A 19,494-nucleotide genomic window follows, 5' to 3' on the forward strand; every position below is an offset into this window, starting at 1 on the left:
CAAATATTCTGTGAAAAGAAAACGGTATTACCAGAAAAATCACCACATATTTATCAGAACAAAATAGGATGTTTTTCTCACATACAATACACACCCTTGTGGTTAAAACATCATATTGCATTTAATTGTCATTGGATAATTCTACATTTTAAAAGAATGCATCAAAGATTAGCTAGATAAGAGGGTGACTGCTAGCGATTGTGGTAAAGCACTGCTGCACTTTGACCAAGTTGCTCATTAACCACTTCGCAGTTGTATTAGTAAGACAGGAAGCAGCTGCGCATTTGCTTTCACACAATAGAAAAGGAAATGTGTGGGGAGAAAAGCAGAGTACCTTACAATACCTTTGCTCAGTTATAACTTTGCTACAGAACAGCGGAGTAGACATCTTCAAAAAATGGAGGCTTTCAGGAGATTCCGGTCCAGCTGGCAGTTCCCCACTGCTCTGATGTGTGTGTATGGGTTCTTCTCCATGGTCAAGCCTTTAGAGCCCTTTCTCATACCATACCTGACAGGACCCGACAAAAACCTCACAACACAGCAGGTATGTCTTATAGATTGTCCTTACTAAACTGCCTAGAAGTTGTACTCTAAGAGGTAACTAGTGTTACACATGTACTGTTCTCATTTGCAGTTACTATCACGGGTCAAGGGACTGAAATCATGACAATATCAACTTTTTCCAATAGGATTCATTATATTCAATATGAATCTGCTTTAATTTGAATAAAGTGTGTTTGTGAAGAATGGCAGCCAGATAAACAACTGGTTTCCTGCTATTATTGCATGTCGACATGTTGTGTGTTAAAATGACACGCTTGCAAAACTCAAGCTTTGGGAAGGCCCGGTCCTTTTCTGAAGCAGTAAGGGAAAAAGCAAATTTGTGTTATACTTTTTATTACAGTAAAAATAGAGCTTGAATTCTTGCAGTGGAGTGTTGAGTTTCCTAATGGGGGTTGTATTCAATTTTCAGGTGGGAAATGAAATTCTTCCAGTGTGGACATACTCTTATCTCATCATCCTGTTGCCAGTGTTCTTGGCCACAGACTACTTAAGATATAAACCAGTCATCATTTTACAAGTCCTTAGTTTAATTACGACAACAACAATGCTCCTCTGGGCCGACGGAGTGCTGGCCATGCAGTTTATGGAGTTCTTCTACGGCGTAGTCACTGCCACCGAAATCGCATACTTCTCATATATCTACAGTGTGGTAGACCTGGAGCGCTACCAGAAAGTGACCAGTTACTGCCGGAGTATTCAGCTTGCTGGCTACACCGTGGGGTCTGTGCTGGGCCAATTCCTGGTAACTTTTGAGGCCATGTCGTTTTACAACATCCTCATCATGACATTAGTCTTATCGTGCATCGCGTTGATAGCCTCCTTTTTCCTCCCTATGCCGGAAAAAAGCATGTTTTTCCACCGGAAAAACTGTATAACACCAGAGGGCAACGGGCAGATCCAATTACCTGAAGACACGGACAAAACCACTGCCCAGAAAACTGGTGGCAACGACTTGGGTGGAAGCACATCTGCCTCGGTCGTGCATGAGAACACCGGCTTTGTCAGCATACTCAAGCAGTTATGGTTCGACTTCTTGAAATGTTACACAGCAAAACAGCTGATTTACTGGTCCCTGTGGTGGATCCTGTCTACCTGCGGATACTACCAAGTTGGCAATTACATCCAAGTGCTGTGGGAAGACAAGAAACCTTCTCAAAACTTCACTCTATACAACGGAGGTGTCGAGGCAGCTGCACACCTCTTTGGTAAGAAGGAACTGATCTCCATTTTTAAATCAATATTTTCTCAACCAATTCATTCTTTCTACTTGTGTCACCTTATCCTTGAATAGCAATCGTGTCCAATAGTGCTCCCTGTTTTGACTTTGCAGGAACAGCTACGACTTACGCAGTGGGTTTCATGGGAACCGATTGGACAGTCTGGGGAGAGCTGACTTTAGGATTGTTCTCTGGTCTCGGAGCAGCAGCGCTTTTACTCATGAGTCTCACAGACAGCATTTGGATCTGTTATGCAGGTTACATTGTTTTCAAGGGACTGTACATGCTGCTCATAACTATAGCTATGTAAGTAAAAACCATACAATTTCTACAAGTACATGAATATACTTTGTCAGAAAGTCTCTTCAGCTCACATTAATCTCTTGTGCTCTTCTCTAAGGTTTCAGATTGCTGCTCACCTAAGCATGGAACGCTATGCCTTAGTCTTCGGAGCCAACACTTTTGGAGCCCTCATTCTTCAGACCCTGGTCACTGCGATCGTCGTGGACTCCAGAGGTCTCCGATTAGACATTGTTTCTCAGGTAGACTTGCTTCTTGATGATCCATTTCATGTGGAGAACAACTGCTAATACGGTGACATTGGGATCTTTTTGGGTGGGGTAACTCGTCCAGCAGTACATTTACCATTTGAGGATCAAAGCAAAGCAGAATATAGTATATATAATATATTCTGGAAATATTTAGCCTCAAAATGCCAGGGCAGAAAGGCAGGCAGAAGAATTTCACATCCTGTGTTGTCTGAGCTACAGCTCTGGTACTTTGTTGCACATTGCAGTGTAGGGGCTGGAAAATAAAATGCTAGGTAGTGTTTGAAACAAGTAAACATCTGACAAAAAGACAGTCTTTAATTGGTATTTAAAATAAGTGTCCAGTATGTGGGACATTTTACCGATTAGACAGTTACTGCTTAGGTTTTCCATTTGGTTAAGATTAAGAGCATTATTTTTTAATCATATCTAAAAACTCACCATAACTCATTACTCTCTCTTTACATTCTCCTTTCAGTTTATTATTTATGGGTCCTATTTTGGAGTGATTGCAGCTATATTTGTCATCAGAGGGATATACACGGTGGTCAGTGCAAGACGAAAACGAAAATCGGTGTTGCCAGAAACAATCGCAATACCAGATGAAAACGGCCTTCACAAGGACGTCCTACTGAGTCACAAATTCTGAAGGGAAGTGGATTGCAAGTTGTGTGAACACGGAGACGTCACGCTCCTAAACTCTAAAAGAGTCATCATGCAATTAAAACACATACACTATGTGTAACAGGACACTTTTTAGTTTAAGTGTTATTAGGTCTAGTTTTGTAGAAATAAACTGTAGCTAATGAGCTGCAAATTGTATTATTATTTTCGTCAAGGTTTCTGTACATTTGTTATTAAAAGAAAAATAAAATCCAAGTAAAATGTATGCACTGAATTGAAAGGAAACATCTGGTTGAGATGTTCCAGCAGTTAACATGGCTCAGGTGTTACTCAATGCCCTTAAGCTCACCACATGTATGTGTGTAAAATATAATAAAATTAAATAAAACCTTCTAGATAAAAGAGGGGCTGCAAATTATAAATGAAGTTTCTTTAAGTTTATTCTTAAAAGTAAAATCTAAAAGTAAAGTACAAGGCAGATGAAAAGTGAAATTACAACAGAACTAGATAACTGTCTAATATTTCCATTTACTCCAGAGCGTTCATCTTTCTTTTACAACTTGAAAGCGGTGCCACATAGCAGAGCCAGGCGCTGATATAGTCAAGTGCAATGTCTTTAAATTGATGGTCATTTACAAATCATTTTTTCATTTTTTACAAAATGTTTCAACATGAAATGAATTTTACAGAAATACAAAAGAATGAACAGTTTTTAGTTAAAATCCATTTTAATATATATATACATTAACTTAAATTTTTTTTTTTTTTTTTTTTTTTAACACCCAACACAAGTGGTCTTCATTTCGAATATTCAATTCACCACCTGAAGCACTTTATCACAATTAAGCCCCCCAGTGATTATCTGGTGAACCCCTTAGATTTTCAAGATTGTATCAAACCAATTAACAAGGTATTATATGGAAGAAAACACTTCTTACTTGGAAACTGAATACAATCTTTTTTCTCCTCTCTCCCTCTTTTTAAATATACAACTACTAATCCAAATGTCTGGTATTGAATTTGGTTATGCATTAAGCAGATACAGTAACTTTCAGTAGCCCATTACTTGTCCCAGTAATATTTCTTTTTTTACTTAACATACATGTGTTAAAGATACAAATACTGATATGCACAAATAGCTAATTTTTCTAAGAAAAATATGTACAGTACTGCAGGATAATGAATGTTGTATTTGCAATAACTTAGTATTAGCCAGTTTCAATATACATGAGGCTATGCGATTCATTTGCCAGTTCACAGGTTAAATAAAGGATGTCAAGGAGAAACGCCCCCCTTCAGCACAGATTACCTTGTTCCGTTTCGCCATTGTTGTTTTTTTATGTCGATACAAAAGTTTTAGAAACCTTTTTTTGTGTGTTTAAAGCTAACTGTGAAACAAAACAGTGCAAGAGGTGCAAAGATGCCATGTGACCACATCCTAATTGTCATGTTACATGGACGGGCTATAAAAAGGGATTGGTGGAGGAACTTCCTGTTGGATACTGACCAGCTGGGGCTCCAGCCTGGGACAAAACAGAGAGAAGTGATTGCTTGAGAAACAGCCAGACAGTTTATATGATGCATTTCCACAGAAGAGCTAAACGGCTGAAGAAATATACAGTGCACTAAAGCTAAGCAAGTTCACCTTGCATTATTCTTCAAAAGCAGATTTAGTCTCTGATTCCCCATGTGCAACTACTTCTGCTCTCTCATTCATCAAATTTGGCCTTGTTTAGCTTGATCGTGTGAGACAGCCCTCTCCAGATTAGACCAAACTAAGCAAATGGTGCAATGGACAGATTAATCTAAGGTTCAGTTTATATCACTCTGCTTCAATCTTTTAATGTTTGCATGGATTTTAGGTGAAGTAGTAAGACAAATCGAGGAAATGCCAGGAATAATGACACTCTTACAGCAAAGGATAATCTGGCACTGCAATTTACAATCCTATTTTATTTTTTATATATATAATAAAAGATTTCACCATTTTTAATTATATAAATCAATATCTTCTATGGCTTTTGCTGCCTAACAGAGGGCTGCATTCATAATGATTAAATACTGAAACCTTACAATTTCTACATGCTAAACGACTCCAGCACAGCACCCCAGCTCGTATGTTCATTTGACTCACCATGAACGGATTACTAGACACTCCCTGCGCTGCCATCGCCTGCCCGAACGGAGTAACCACCGGCTTCGCTTGTCCAAAGGCTCCGAATCCGGCACCTACACAGACGCACATCATCATTAACAGCACTCGGAAAAGCAAGACAAACTCGATCCCCACAGGCCTAGTTCTGCTCTAGAAAGACTGACCACCTCCCTGCTCTGGAAGGTTACCTTGCCTGAAGGGTACAGCGTAAAGCTCACCATTGGGCTGCTGGGGATAAGCTGGTTGCTGAGGATATGCTGCCTGGTTGGGGAAAGGAGGCTGCTGAAATGTACCACTAAAGCTGGTGGGTAGATTGTAGGTAGTTGATGCTCCGAATCCAGCCGGCATGCTCATAGAACCAGTGCCAAAACTAGCTGCAACACAAGAGAAACAGGCCAATGATTTAGTTCTCTGCCTTTATATAATATATATATATAATACAATGTATGTACACAGACACGCACACAGACACACACGAGACCACTATTAGGTACACCTCCCCTTTCCATGAATTGCACAGTCAATGACAGCATCACATGTTCAGACTTTGCTATTTAAAGCAGGCAGGCACCTAGGGATTGTGTGTCTGCTATTCAGCAGGAGAACGGGCAAGGTGCCAGATGTTCCAGGATAAGAGTGTCAGAAACTGCAACCCTGCTGGGGTTTTCACGCTTGACAGTATCACATTGAGAATGGTCCACCAACCCCAAAAACATTCAGCCAACGGTGGGTCCTGCAGTTGGAAACGGCACATTGATGAAAGAGGCTGAGAGAGACTAACATGACTTGTACAGAGTAACAGTCAGGTTACGGTCGGTCAAATAACAGAGTACAACAGCAGTTCCGAAAGAGGCCTATCAGACGCACAACTTGACGTACCTCCTCATGCATGGGAATTGCAGCGGCTGACCTAACAATTCAAATCCTGTCAGCAAAAAAAAAAAAAAAAAAATTGATGCCACAGCAGGCTAAGGAACACAAACACTGGACAATGGAGGATTGGAAAAACATTAACTAGTCTGATGAATCCCGGTTCCTGCGGTTTCATGCTGAAAGGAGAACCAGGATATGGTGCAAACCACACCAGTCTGTAGATCCATCCTGGCAGGGTCAACAACGCAGGCTGGTGGTGGCGGAGCGATGCGTTTTCGTGGCACACATTGGGTCCCTTGATAAGAACGGAGCAATGTTTGAATACTATGGGATATCTGATCAAGTGGATCCCTTCATGGCAGCAGTGTATCTGTATAAATGGCTTCTTTCATCATGATAACGCTACATGCCACAAGGCTAGGGTTGTCCAGGAAAGAGTTCGGGAACACGACCGTGAATTCAGCTCACTGGCTTCCCTGAGGAATCTGAACGAGCTTGAACAGTTTTGTAAAGAAGAATGGTCAAATATTACCTAACCTAGGTATGCAAAGATGGAAGAGACCTAAACCAACAGACTCGCAGCTGTAATTGCTGCCAAAGGTGCTTCTACCAAGTATTAACTCAGGGGGTGGAGACTTATCCAATTATAATACTTCAGTTTGTTTAATATACATTTCCCACCCCTTTAACGATGGAGTGTAGAGAAGTAGAAAAAAAATCACCGAAAATGAAAATGTGAAAAGGGGGTGTAGACTTTCTATAGACACTGTATATACACATACATTCACACACATATATAAATCTTACTTTATATTAAACAAGACAGGAAAGAGAAACTGCCATTTGAAAATTAAATTCTAAATACCTTACTTTCACATTGTTTAATTTAAAACTCCAAATCTGATTATTTTTCTCCTGTTAGCAATCTATATTAGTCTTTAATTTTCAAATCTAAACCTAGTGCTCACCTCTTTTCATCAAGATGAGCTCTTCTCATCCCAAACTCACCTGTTCCTGATCATCTTCACCTGTGAAGGTGACGGCTCTGAAGTGGCCAACAAGATCATGAACAGGCAAGTTTAAACAAGGTCTCACCTTGATGAATATGGGTAAACGCAATCTTAAAAGAAAGCACCCAAGGTACTACAGAAACATTATATACATCACAAGCTACCTGCATAAAAATTGGTACATTTCAAAAGCTATACAGAATAGCTACTCAAGGCAAAAAGAGTGAAGTATTTAAGAATCTATAAATTAACTTAAAAATTAGCACTATAAACAAACAAAAAAGATAGGATGAAAAGGGAAGTCAAGCTACAAACGCAAAATCAATTCACCTTCACAGAATCTATATTTCACATGATCATGGATGTGTTGGACAAAAAGCAGACAAATCATCATCATGTTCTACTTTGTATTTTTTTCTTTTAAATTCTTAAGACAAATTGGCGGTATGCAGCAAGTTATCACTGAAAGGTTTCAAATTTCCGATGACACATCCATGCCCACAGAGGTTGACTGGGATCAGAATACATGCAAAAACCAAGGAAAAAATCTGACACGTTTCTAAGCGCTCTGACAACAAGCCACACGGATTCAGGGAAGAGGAAATGTGGCCACCTACCAAAGTGAGCTTGTGGAAATGCTTGACTGTGCAGTGCTCCTAAAAGGCCTTTGAGAGCCACAAAGTCACAAAAAAAAAAACCAAACAGCAGTAAGTCTCACAAACGTTTGTTAAAGTGCTTATTATTGGCACTACTGGTATAGGAGCAAAATGCATTTCACATTTTGAGGATCGGGATATGTAGTTTGCGGGGGTGTAAAACTTCATAGAATAAGATAACATCAAAATCCATAGATCCCTAAGCATTCACCTCTGTGAAATGTAGAATAATGAAATCTGATTGCGGTTTCAAGTTCTTGATTGAAACAACACAAAATACTGTTACATAATGCCGTCACTTATTAATTTTGATTAACAAAATCCGATTGTCACCAGCTAGTTGGGCTAAAATGAGAGGCAGCTGATTGGATTGTACTAGACTGTCATACGATTCGAAAGAATACAAAAAAAATTTAAATCTACAATCCAATTAAATAGCTATTAAGGAAACTTCTATGACTAGTGACAGACTTTCCAGTCTAACAGTGGGGCCGTGATGTGAGAGTCAAACATGATTTCTTCATTGGAAGTACCTACAGAAACAATATCTGATAAAAACACACGGGACAGACCCTCTGGGAGACGGACCCTGCCTCTGGTGAAAGCGGTCAAAGCCCACGTCTCTCCTTACCTGCCGCGGCTGCCGCTGCTGCCGCCCGTCCGTTGGTCTGGAACGGGTTGGTGGGGGCAGATGCCGGAGCCACAGCCGCTGCGACAAAGGGGTTTGTCGATGGTGCTGATTGAAAGCAGAACAAATCAGTCAGGCTTTAAAACTACATTTTGTGGAACACAGTAACAATCAGAAAACAAAACATAAAAAAAAAGAAAGCAGGAATATGTAAACCATCAAGGCATTTTAAGCACAGTGTATTGCTGGGGTGGTGTTCAGATTGCCTCCTCAAGGGCTGAAGTGGTTCTGTACGGTGAATAATTAAAGTTCAGGTGAAATGGAGACCGGAAGCGCTCTGACCCTCGAGAGCTGTAATGCGTCTCTGTGGAAATCACTTTTACCCCCTCACATAATCAGAAGTGTATAAGTATAGGGGTAATTGAGCTCTGTTCTTTCAAACAGGCCCTACGCGCTGGTACACGCACTAGTGTTTGAAAAGCATGAGTGAACCCAATACTCAAACACCGCGATTTCATCCTTGTTGTCGGGGTGTTCACAATGCTACACAGGGGATCTGCTACCAAAATGTCGGGTTACCTCCAAATCCTGCAGGGATGCTGGATATCACTTGCTGAGGCTGTGCTTGTGTGGCGCCTGTTACAGACCCGAAGACATTGCTAGTGCCACAGAAATAAAAGGAAAGAAAAAACAAATAAACAAAATAGCCCTTTTTTTCCCCCTTTACTTCCCCAAACTATGGAAAACACAGCACTGACACAAAGCCAAAAATGGCTCTTTACCTGCTCACGCTGCTAGTGGTGCTGTAGACATTACTGGTCGGTGCTGTGGAGCTGAAGACGCTATCCAGCTCGGCAAGGGCCGCGTATCGATCTCCCCCCAGACCCGCAGGCTGGCTGGGACCGGGACCGGAGCTCACCGGTGCCGGAGCAGAGCCAACACTGCTCACCTGTGCACTGGCCCCTTAAAACGACAAACACCACACACCGGTGAGTGCAACAAAATAGAAATCCTCAGCTCATTTCCCCTCCACCACATTTATAAGGAAAAGACTCATTCAAGTAACTCACTGGACAACAGGTGCTAAACAAGTTTAAACTCTGGCCAGATGCTCATAGGATTAGGTTTCCTCAGAGGATCCTGTAACAATGACATCCTTGAACTCCTTCACCACTTTAGAACAAAGCAGCTGCCCTGCTGCACACTTAATATTGGTCTTAGCACACCATATTAAAACAAAAGAAAAAATCTTGACAAGTTTGTGTGAACCTTACTACTAGCAAAAAAAAAAAAAAAAAGTTCCTCTTTAAAACCTACAGCAAATGATGCATTAATGTAGGGACAAATAGGGTTTCACCTCACACATGCCATTTAACATAGGAAGAAGTCCCTTCTGGCTGTGGTTTTAAATATCCTGAGAGAAGTGTTGTCAAGAACTATAGTTGTAATTTGACAGACTATGCATATTAAATACATATCTTAACGTCAGCGTAAAATGTATCTACAATCCACATATGAAGTGTAACAGTGATTAATCATGTATCTAGCCAGCAGGTGACTGTATAGCACATGCAGTTCAAGATTAAGACAGTTTACAGAAAACCCCTGATCTATGCAATGTTACCACTCGTTATAAATGCCTGGTCTAAGTGGGCAAATTCACTGCGTCAACCAGCCTGTTTTGACTTTACACATTTCCTGAGCCCTAGAGTTTATTTACTTTTTCCAATGGTTATGACCTGATTCAGAAGTTTGTCCATTCTCCACTTCTGCCATTTGAGGTAAAAGATTTGGAAGCTATGCAAAGAAAATCAAAGGTACAGTCAAATGACAATACAGCATTTCTGGTTTCCGAGTCCATGCAAGTAGTGTTGGCGAGTAACCAGTCACGTGTCACGACTGATGTGGTTCGGTTTACATTTACATACGCAACTCGTAGATAACAGTATGTAAAAGAAATCTTGCTTAGCATGGTTCATTTTACTCATCAACCTTATAAGTCACCTTGGAAAAAGGCATATGCAAAATTAATTATTAGTAGTAATAGTAATAAAAATTAGGAAAAAAAAAATCTTGCAGTGGAAGATTTGCAGAATCTTGAACTTCAGTGGACCAGGTTTGTGTTGGTCTTCTGTTTGCCATCATTAATAAGATAAACAACAACTATCTCCCTTTAATTATAACTAATTTTAAACACTGAATGTAATATTGATAATTAGGGAGATTGTTTATAGTTCACATTAACTATATATTGATATAGATTTGTATTGTATTGTGTGTTTATTACAATAAAGTACAAATGCAAAATACAATGTTGAAATGTCATATTGGGGTATTTACAGCTGCCATGATTGGGATGGAGGTTATACTTTTAAGTTTTAAAAAGTTACTAAAATAATCAAATGGAATAGAAAAATCACTTGACTTGTACACACCTAAGAACACAGGAGAACAAAAACCAATAATTTTAGGGACTTTAGATCACCTTCAATTATGAAACAGAGACCCAAAACTTTAAAAGATCAGACAGAAATCTACAAATATAGGTTTAAATGCTTACATTTACTAAACAAAGTTTTTTTTTTTCCCCAAACGATCTTCACTTTCAAGTAGTGAAACTAGATATGCCAGTTAAGCATCACTGAAATCTCCTGCAGATTTTCTAACCGTGCAGTAACACGGCTGAGTTTCCCCATTCGAAAATGAAATGCCATTACTTGTGAGACATGTCTTGCTTTACAATGTCTGAGGAGACTTTCAGCAGCTCCTTTTCTGAAGCCTCGCTGCAGCAACAGCATTCCCAACTAATCCAGGGGGAAAAAATGTGTAAATGCCTTCATTTATAAACTTCACAAAGGGGGACAATCTCAACATTACACAGAACACACGTGACACATCACATATGAATAGTATCGATTCTTTAAAAAAAAAAAAAAAAAAAAATGGAATGGGGCTTATGTACGTTTGTGGAAGAATTATTACTTTTAGCAATAAGAAATAATGCCCAAAAATCCTATATAAAAATGTCACTTGTTATCTACTGAATGCATTTAGGGATTTCTCATTTCTACTGCTTTGTATCCAGGCTTGAGACACCAGGTTAGAGATGATTCTATTGTGTTTCTTAATGATTAAAAAATGAGGCCCAGAAAGTTTGATTAAAATCAACCAGGAGGTAGGGGTGTTTAATATCTCCACTTAAGTTCTTCAAAGTTTATTGTTAAAGCATTTTCTTGTATTGCTTAATGTTGACTCCTACATTCATCTAATAAGGAAAGTTATATTATCCCACAAGCCATGCTGAATTATCTACAATAAACTTGGGAGTGCTTAATAAGGGTAGCCATGCTAAAGGTCATTATTAACTGGAAAGAACATGGTATGGCATTGCTCCCACTGAATTTACAATATGTCTGTTCACAACTCCTTTTGGTGTGAAAGCACAAACTTCATTTTATATACACTTCATTTAGGAATGCAATATGGAGCCACTTCTTGGTGCAGACTGCACAGAACAGTGAAAAACAGTACTTCACTAGATGCACAGCTACAAGGCCTTCAATCTTTATTACACTTCAGCAATATTCAGTGCTTGGTGATTTTAGGATTACTGAAGAACCTTCAAAGGAGAGGGAGATACCGTGTGCAATGAACTCTAAAAGCAGTCGAAACCGAAATTGAGAACATCTACGGCATACTCTTCAAGGAGGACAAAAACCTGCACCCCTCACACATTCCAAAATGTGGAGCTGCTTCCTACAAAAGATTACCTGAAACGAACGAAATGTGGGACTGCTCAGTCATCTATATGGAGATATAATACTTGGTTCTGCACCCCCCCCCCCTCCCCTAGTAGTGACCCACCTACAAATATAACCCATCTAATAATACAACTCCTCCTTCCCCTAGGACTGCTGGGGGATGAACTGACTGTAGAGAAAAGGACTTTAAAAGTGGGGTGTCTGAGCTTACAGAGACATGCAAGGCTTTCGGACAATACTGCCAAAACACAAGGGTCATTTTAGGACTTGGTCTGTAGGAAAACAAAATAATTTCAGGCTTTTGAATAGAAAAATGATGGCATAGATACGTTAACCGTTTTTGAGCGCACGCTTCTACCCTACAGCAGTTCTTTAAATGCACATCTTTAATTCTGCAAAACAAAAACTGCTGCAGGAAATTTACCTTGCTCAGGTTTGGCAGAGCTAAAGATGTTATCCAGGTCAGCGAGAGCTGCATATTTATCTGCGGTGGGGACGCTAGGTTTGTTTACTGCAGCTTTGGGGGCTCCTGTCGAGTTACTCTGGGAGGAACTGAAGGCTCCAAAGTCAGCGCTAGAGGATTTGGGGAAGTTGTCAAAATTTGCAAAATTGGCATTAGCTAATCCAGAGCTGCTACCTGTATAGAAAAGAAAGATTACAAAAATCATCAGGGCTGTAACTAAGATCAATTCCCCCTTCCACAGTAAGCCTTTACTGTGCATATACACTATTTTATATAAAAACGTATTATATCTAAATATAGAGCAGTATTGCAAAACGATACACAGTGTTGTTGTGCCACAATCAAACGAAGAATAAAAAGACAAACCAAGGTTTGAATAGGGTAATTATAAGGCAGATCAATCACATTCAGGATTTCATGTATTTATTTCAGTCAAAAGCTGGTGCTTCTAGGAAAATCAGGTGTGGCCACTGCACAAGAGCTAAAACACCCTGTTGGCCTTCATTAGCCAAAGGATTTCAGCACTGTTTAAATTTTAAAAAGTCAGCTTGTCAACCATTTTGACTTGCAAATCTACAGTGACTAAGATTACACAACAACCAATTTTGAATTAAAAATAAGTAAACAAAAATCAAGCTGCAGGCATATGATTTTGAAAGTCTTTTAGAAGAATAAGGACTGCTTGGGAGAGTTATTCCACCCAACAAGTTTGTAACGAAGTATAAATTATGCCATATAAGCATTTGAAAAAGGCTTGACAAGATGTGCACAGCAGTGAAACGAATTGTCAAACCTAGGTTTGAATCAATTCCGAATTGGATTGTGACAATTGTGTAAAACAAATGAAATGAAAGATAGGGCTTCTCTCGCTTGTTCTTATGCTATCTTATTCACTGATTATACCAGAGTCTCTCAAAGAAATATAGGATGCCCATTTACAAAATTCAATTCATTAAGAACAAGAATAAAAAACAGGAAATGTTTATAGTTGTCCATATAAACAAAAAGCTAATTAATTAACACTTCAGAGATAGTAAGGTTTCTGCTACTTCCAGGTAAGTGATGACTTTGGTATTTAATATAATTTATAACCAAACACTACGATATGTAGCATTAACTAATATAATAGACCATTTCAAGCTCATAGTAGTTTAATGGTCTCTGCCACTAGATGGTGCCAATGTGTCTTTTGCTTGGAAACTGCTACAACTGAAAATCAAATCGACAATGATATATCGTCCAAAAATATTTGTACAGGATTGGTTTTTAAAAGGAAAATCCTCTACACCAGGGAAAAAAGCCTTAAGGATACACAGCACACATCGATAAACCTCTTATACACAGGAGTTAACGATTTGTTGTTCTGTTAAACTACTCATCTAAAACATGCAATTGCTTCAGAAAACATTTTTTAACAATTAGCAATGAAAACCAGCCAATCAGATGACGGGAAGAGCTGCTGAGCCTTCAATACAAACGTCTTAAAGGTTTCTGCAATGGAGTCAGATATTCGAACAAGATTTGCAATAACGCATTTCTTGAGGGAAAGGGCACAAATAAATCCAGGAGTTGAAAACAGTGATATATACACATTTTCTTCCTTTCATGTAACTGCTTGAACACATCTGTACTGATGCATTGTAAGAGGAAAGGTGAAGAGATATGGTCTTTTATAAAGTAAAACAGATTTTGGCCATTGAATCTACACCAGTTTGTACTTTTAAATGCTTAAATGGTGAAAATACACATGTAACGATACTTGTCAGATAGCAGCAGGTTTAAAATGGGGGGAAACAAAAAAACTCAAATGCAACAATGACGAAAACCAGAGACAAATCGAGACACCACTGAATGCCACAGGATGGAACACGCAAGTGAATTTGCCCACTGTGACGTGGAACTTACTGTGTGCCTGGAGAGGGAAAGCTGAGGTAAATTCACCAAAACTGCAGCTGGATGAAAGCGTTCTGAACGCTGGACAGCCAGAAAATTGTCAAGAAAAGGGTGTAAAATTAATAGAAGGACAAAGAAAAACAAAAGAATATGTAAAGGAAAGTTATCGAAAGACAAAAAGATCAAACTGAAGGTAAACTCAGGCCAAGCGGGTACTGTACAGTGTAAACCAGCCCGAAGCAAACATTCAAGGTCCATTCACACCAAACATGGCACAATCTCCTCTCAGTGAAAGAGCAGACAGATCAAGGGGAAGGCGTGGCTAGTAGGGTCCAGCTCGGATCGGTTCATAGTGAAGAGGATCAATCGTGTGTCCTACTGTTGATACAGTTAATGCTTATGTTTTAAAGGCTTCGAAGAAAATTAGGTCTGTATGTATGTATGTATGCAAGTATGGCTTTAAGGTTTGATCCTAAACAATTTTGGAGCCTATATCGGACTTACATTATTAATCGTATTAAGTTAAAGTGAGTCTCATTCTATATGGATCACCAGCATGTTAACAAATTGTATAATGATAGTTGCTCACCCTGTTTTGGCAAAAGGCAACTGTTTAAACAAATTTAAAATTTAACTACTGAACAATTATATAGAGACTTAATTTCATCATTATATCTGACTTCATTTAGTTAGATTATGTCCTAATCTTTATCTACTCTTCCAGCAATCATTCGGTCTGATTAACCTGATTGGACAGTGTCTAGGCTTCACTTCTGTGAATATATCCAAACCCTCCCCTTACAGAGAGTGGGTACATGCTTTTCTAGTGCTCCCATCTTTGTGTTTTGTGTGAATAGGCCTTTAACATTTTTGCAAAAGAAAGAAAAGTAAACAAAGAGAGAGAAGACAGTGAAAACAACTGCAGTTTCTGACCATCTCAACTGACATCTTAGTCTACTAACCATTTCAGCTTCTAAGTGAGGCAAGCTACATATTTCAGTTAAAAAAAATGATATATTGTGCATTTAATTGACTAATGCATCACACTTATCCAGGTAGGTCATAACATGTACTTTAATCACGTCAGCAACTGAGACAATTAGTAATTGCATGAAAGTGGCAAAATTGACTAATTCAACACCAAAGACACTGTTTTAATAGTTATTTCGCACAAATATATAATTAACTATATTTTAGCATATTGTTCAGTGTACTTATGGAGCGCTATTTTTAAAAGGCTATTTCCAATACAAACCAAACATCATCCATTTGTAAATTCCACCAAATGTGCTGAAATTAAAATTAAAAAATAGAAAAAACATGGCAAGAAGCCTACAATTCCTGGTGACAGCTTTTTTACACCTTATGCAATCTTCCTCTGGTGTATTGTTGAGTAATTTGATTAATTTAGATTAATATTCCTCACCACAAAAAGGCACAAATGGCCCCTCCTAACTTCATTCAAAACAGTTTGTAGTATTACAGGAAATGCATGGACCGAATCTAGTAACTTTGGATTCTGAGCAATTCACCACTGAAACGATTTGGCTTTCGGGTCGTATGACAGAGCTAGCCAGGAAACTGCAGCTTAAAGGGGATTGAGGATGAGAGGAAAAAACAACAAAAAAACAGATAGTTAATGAGATAGAAATGGATCAACATACAGCTTTAGGTTTCCCCAGAGCCATCAGAAATGCTTGTTTATGTGGGTACCCGCAAGAAGCTGGAGCTAGAGACCAGTCAGTCAGCAGTCAGAAAGACATCATTCATTTCGGTTTAGCCAGGCAAAAGGACCAGAACGCACTTCTCTACCTGTTTTGGGGGGCTGGAAAGGTGGCTGACTCGCTGTGGGGAAACCTCCAAAACTACCCGATGCACAAGAATTTCCAAATGCATCAAAGTTTGCAAAGTCTGCATTTGCATTATTCTGGGCTGTAGGAATCATAGGGGAAACAAACAAAACAAAAACAAAAACATTAATGGTTACATGAGCACAAAATGAGAACTTAAAACAATCTACATTCTCTGTAAAAGATGAATGCTTTGAGAAAATGTACATAGGCATGCAATGAAACTGAGGTTGATTTCCTCTTCCCATTTATATTGAGTTTTGTCCAATTACAACTACTGTTACATTTTATCTATAATAAATTACATAGTTTACATGAATAGTTTGCATTCAATTGACTACTGCTATTTACAATAATCCTTTGTAATAATTCTCAAGTCAGTTTAGCAGTTCCCCAGAAGTCAAGTCAATTTAATATCACAGTCATGGAGAATAGGGGTTTAAAAAAAGGTCACAAGACTCCAAATTAATTGCAAATTAAAATGTTGAACGGAGGTCAGTATGGAGATATGTTCTAGAAGTGCTATTATGTTTTTAATATCCTGGTGTTCAGGTTTTTAGCCTTGCTGAAAGCAAGTGTGAGAGTATAAGGTTTTTGTGGGCATTATGAAAAGATGAATGAGAAATGTGTTTATCCATATTCTGTCATGGGTGTGTCATTATTGGCATATGTACCTACAAGGTTTAATTTGTTTTTAGCAAACGGCTAGAGAACAAGTCATATTATTACCTTTCCCATGCCTTTTAAAATTATCAGCACTTTTCACAAAGCATGTAATCATAATTGTTTCAGAGAGGGTTAGGTACTGTACCTAGCCATGTACCCAACTACGTGGGACTAACACAGTTTCATACCATTTTGTTTAATGCTCCAACTTGCTCCAATCAAGAAAACATTAAAACATACACTAACGAAAGCAGCAGCTTCCCAAGAAATGTTGTCAGGAGCCTCCATTGTCTAACACACACAATGAAAAACCTGAAGAAACCAGGTAAGACCAAGCAGAGCGCTTTTCGGAACAAACGTAAAGAAAACCCAACACATACCCTCAGCACAGCTCCTTTAAAACACAATATGCAAGCAGCTGCACTGACATGTTTTGTTCTTGTCTTATGGTTTATGTGAACGGAAAGGGAGACAACCAAGTACTTCACTTCTCTGACTGATTCGTCCTGACCCGGGACTGTAATTCATTAAACTCCAGGGGTCAGATCTATAAAACAGTCTCACTAAGTTTTCCTGACCAAAAAAATTAGGACATGTCATTTTAATTTTACTAATTTGAGTTAAGAAAATCAAAATGTTCTATAGTTTTAACAACTGATACTAGCTTTTCAGAAAAAGGGGATGTAAACTTAACATTAAAGTTTTATTCATATAGGCCGGGGGCTGTAACCTCTACAGGTCATCGTTCGAAGGACTGACGCATTGTCTGGGCACTGTACCAGGCAAGGCATATCCAAACACTGTCCTTATCATTAGCGAAGGAAGGAGCATCCTAATATGAGGGAGTCCATTTAGCATTAAAAAACAAACAAAACAAAAAAACACCTTAGCCTCTACCTTACCTGTGTGACTGTTGAATTGTGCAAAGTTGGCAAAGTTGACTGAGCCCGTGGTCTGAGAGGGTGGAGCAGCAAAGATGTCTCCTCCCAGGTCACTCAGGAGGTCAAAAGATTTCTTCTCCTGCTGGGACATCTGCATCTGCTGCTGCTGCACTTGAGCACGACTCACTACTGGGGACTAAAGGACAACCATAATGAGTACAGGCACTACGAACGCATGTCCATCGGAGCCTCGACACCAATCAATCGAGTCTCGGTTGCCCTTACTTGACTGGGCGTGCTTTTGTTTAAGTGCAGCGTCGGTGCGGACTCTCCGAGCAGAGACTTCAGCGGCCTGACCTCAGGGGTGCTACTGGTGCTGCTTGCAGAGGAACCCGAGATCGAAGCATGAACTGAAGCCACCACCCTGGCCTGTTCTGGAGGGACGTACCTGAGAGGAAATATTTCCACATTATTGGCGATAGAGCAGTGTTGGGGGGTTAAAAGAAAATGCCTGAAAAAGCTAACCCTCTTAAAAATCGACCAAATAGAAACCCTTACCATCTTTTCTTTTCGTATTTTTCTTGAAGGAATTCTTTAACTTTCTGTGGTTCACGGAAGTCTGGAATTGCAGAAGACCTCTCGTCATACAGTCCCAACCATATCTGTTTGCATACCTTGAAGACAACAGAACAAGAATTGATCAGTGTATAAAAAACAGGCTGTCCCACACCCCCCTTTAGGCCAGGAGTACAAACTGACCTTTAAACTTCACTGCCATCAGGGTTTTAAAACAAATAAAATTAACAATAAAAACAAGGGATGTCCGAATTGCTATTTATATTTGTACAGGTGTCTAGGGATGACCTAAAACAGGTCAGAGGTCTCAGGCACGGTCGAAAGCAACCATTTTCAAAAAGCATTAATTTAGTTACTCTAAAATACAAAGGCTGCACTGTAGTCAAGTTACTACAACACAGCAATGAATGACATCAAAAGGCCAATTAACAGGGCTGCTTGTAAACTGACAGCCTTTTTCTTTGGTACAAATGTATAAACAGAACATGTTTCAGTGCATGTTTCTTGTACATAGAAAGGGATATTAAAAGTAATGTTCTTAAATAGGGTTTTTAACCTCCACAGCATACATAGAAGATAACAAAGGCTTAGCTAGAAAATATCCATTAAAGCAGCAGGTGAAGTTAAGTAATGGTTAAATCTCTATAGTAATGGAAGAGTAACCATGGTTAAATGTTATCTTATTAAAAGGGGAAGGAGAGGATGGGTACAGTTCAGTGGTTACTAAAGACAGTAAACAGGATGCCAGCATTTCAGCACTGCTAACAATGATACAACTTTTTTGGCAGAAGCCACCGTATACAAGTTGCACGAGACATGAACAGCCACCTAAACTGCACATAAAGGGCAATTGTACAACCAGCACAATTTTCCAATCAGGGGTACTGCACACTGTCCACATAAGCCTCACCTGGAAACCATTTATGAAATGGCGGTTAGGACTGTTCTGCATTACAACACATTCCTGGGCTCATGGGCCTGCAGAGACCCTGCTCCACCAGCGCAGAGCATTAACCCCTTAAAAGCCATAAGCACAGAGAGTTCAGTATTCAAATACCTTTTTGTCAATGACAACCTACAGTCATGGTTATCGGAGCAGAAGAGGGTAAAGTCTGTTGGAAACAAGTAA

The 19,494-nt window shown here is 39.2% G+C and overlaps 2 protein-coding genes across 4 annotated transcripts in view; one reads left to right on the forward strand and one right to left on the reverse strand.

Moving 5' to 3' along the window:
- Nucleotides 1-242: 242 nt before the first annotated feature.
- slc19a3a (solute carrier family 19 member 3a) lies at nucleotides 243-3,157 on the forward strand. The gene is made up of 5 exons (XM_066709674.1): nucleotides 243-544; nucleotides 974-1,769; nucleotides 1,895-2,087; nucleotides 2,182-2,323; nucleotides 2,808-3,157. Exons 1-5 carry the CDS (start codon nucleotides 398-400, stop codon nucleotides 2,976-2,978), a joined length of 1,449 nt encoding a protein of 482 aa, XP_066565771.1. The 5' UTR covers nucleotides 243-397; the 3' UTR covers nucleotides 2,979-3,157.
- A 218-nt stretch (nucleotides 3,158-3,375) lies between these two features.
- agfg1a (ArfGAP with FG repeats 1a) overlaps nucleotides 3,376-19,494 on the reverse strand; it is a 35,190-nt gene continuing 19,071 nt past the window's right edge. Inside the window, exons 3-14 of one of the 3 annotated variants that reach the window (XM_066709669.1) lie at nucleotides 18,348-18,463; nucleotides 18,075-18,237; nucleotides 17,811-17,985; nucleotides 16,205-16,324; nucleotides 14,405-14,473; nucleotides 9,058-9,238; nucleotides 8,855-8,934; nucleotides 8,279-8,383; nucleotides 7,609-7,656; nucleotides 5,327-5,482; nucleotides 5,088-5,182; nucleotides 3,376-4,476 (exon numbers count right to left, since the gene is read on the reverse strand). In XM_066709669.1, the coding sequence (XP_066565766.1) occupies nucleotides 4,417-4,476; nucleotides 5,088-5,182; nucleotides 5,327-5,482; nucleotides 7,609-7,656; nucleotides 8,279-8,383; nucleotides 8,855-8,934; nucleotides 9,058-9,238; nucleotides 14,405-14,473; nucleotides 16,205-16,324; nucleotides 17,811-17,985; nucleotides 18,075-18,237; nucleotides 18,348-18,463 (1,368 nt within the window). In that variant the 3' untranslated portion in view covers nucleotides 3,376-4,416. The remainder of the gene's footprint in view (nucleotides 4,477-5,087; nucleotides 5,183-5,326; nucleotides 5,483-7,608; nucleotides 7,657-8,278; nucleotides 8,384-8,854; nucleotides 8,935-9,057; nucleotides 9,239-14,404; nucleotides 14,474-16,204; nucleotides 16,325-17,810; nucleotides 17,986-18,074; nucleotides 18,238-18,347; nucleotides 18,464-19,494) is intronic. The other 2 variants (XM_066709670.1, XM_066709671.1) reach the window with 2 other exon arrangements.

This window comes from Amia ocellicauda, chromosome 7 (genome assembly GCF_036373705.1).
Source record: "Amia ocellicauda isolate fAmiCal2 chromosome 7, fAmiCal2.hap1, whole genome shotgun sequence".
Lineage (NCBI taxonomy): Eukaryota > Metazoa > Chordata > Actinopteri > Amiiformes > Amiidae > Amia > Amia ocellicauda.

Coding starts and splice junctions, on each gene's coding strand:
- slc19a3a (XM_066709674.1), top strand. CDS start 398: ATGGAGGCTTTCAGGAGATTCCGGTCCAGCTGGCAGTTCCCCACTGCT. Junction 1,770..1,894: donor GGCAGCTGCACACCTCTTTG/GTAAGAAGGAAC, acceptor TTGACTTTGCAG/GAACAGCTACGACTTACGCA. Junction 2,088..2,181: donor CTGCTCATAACTATAGCTAT/GTAAGTAAAAAC, acceptor CTCTTCTCTAAG/GTTTCAGATTGCTGCTCACC.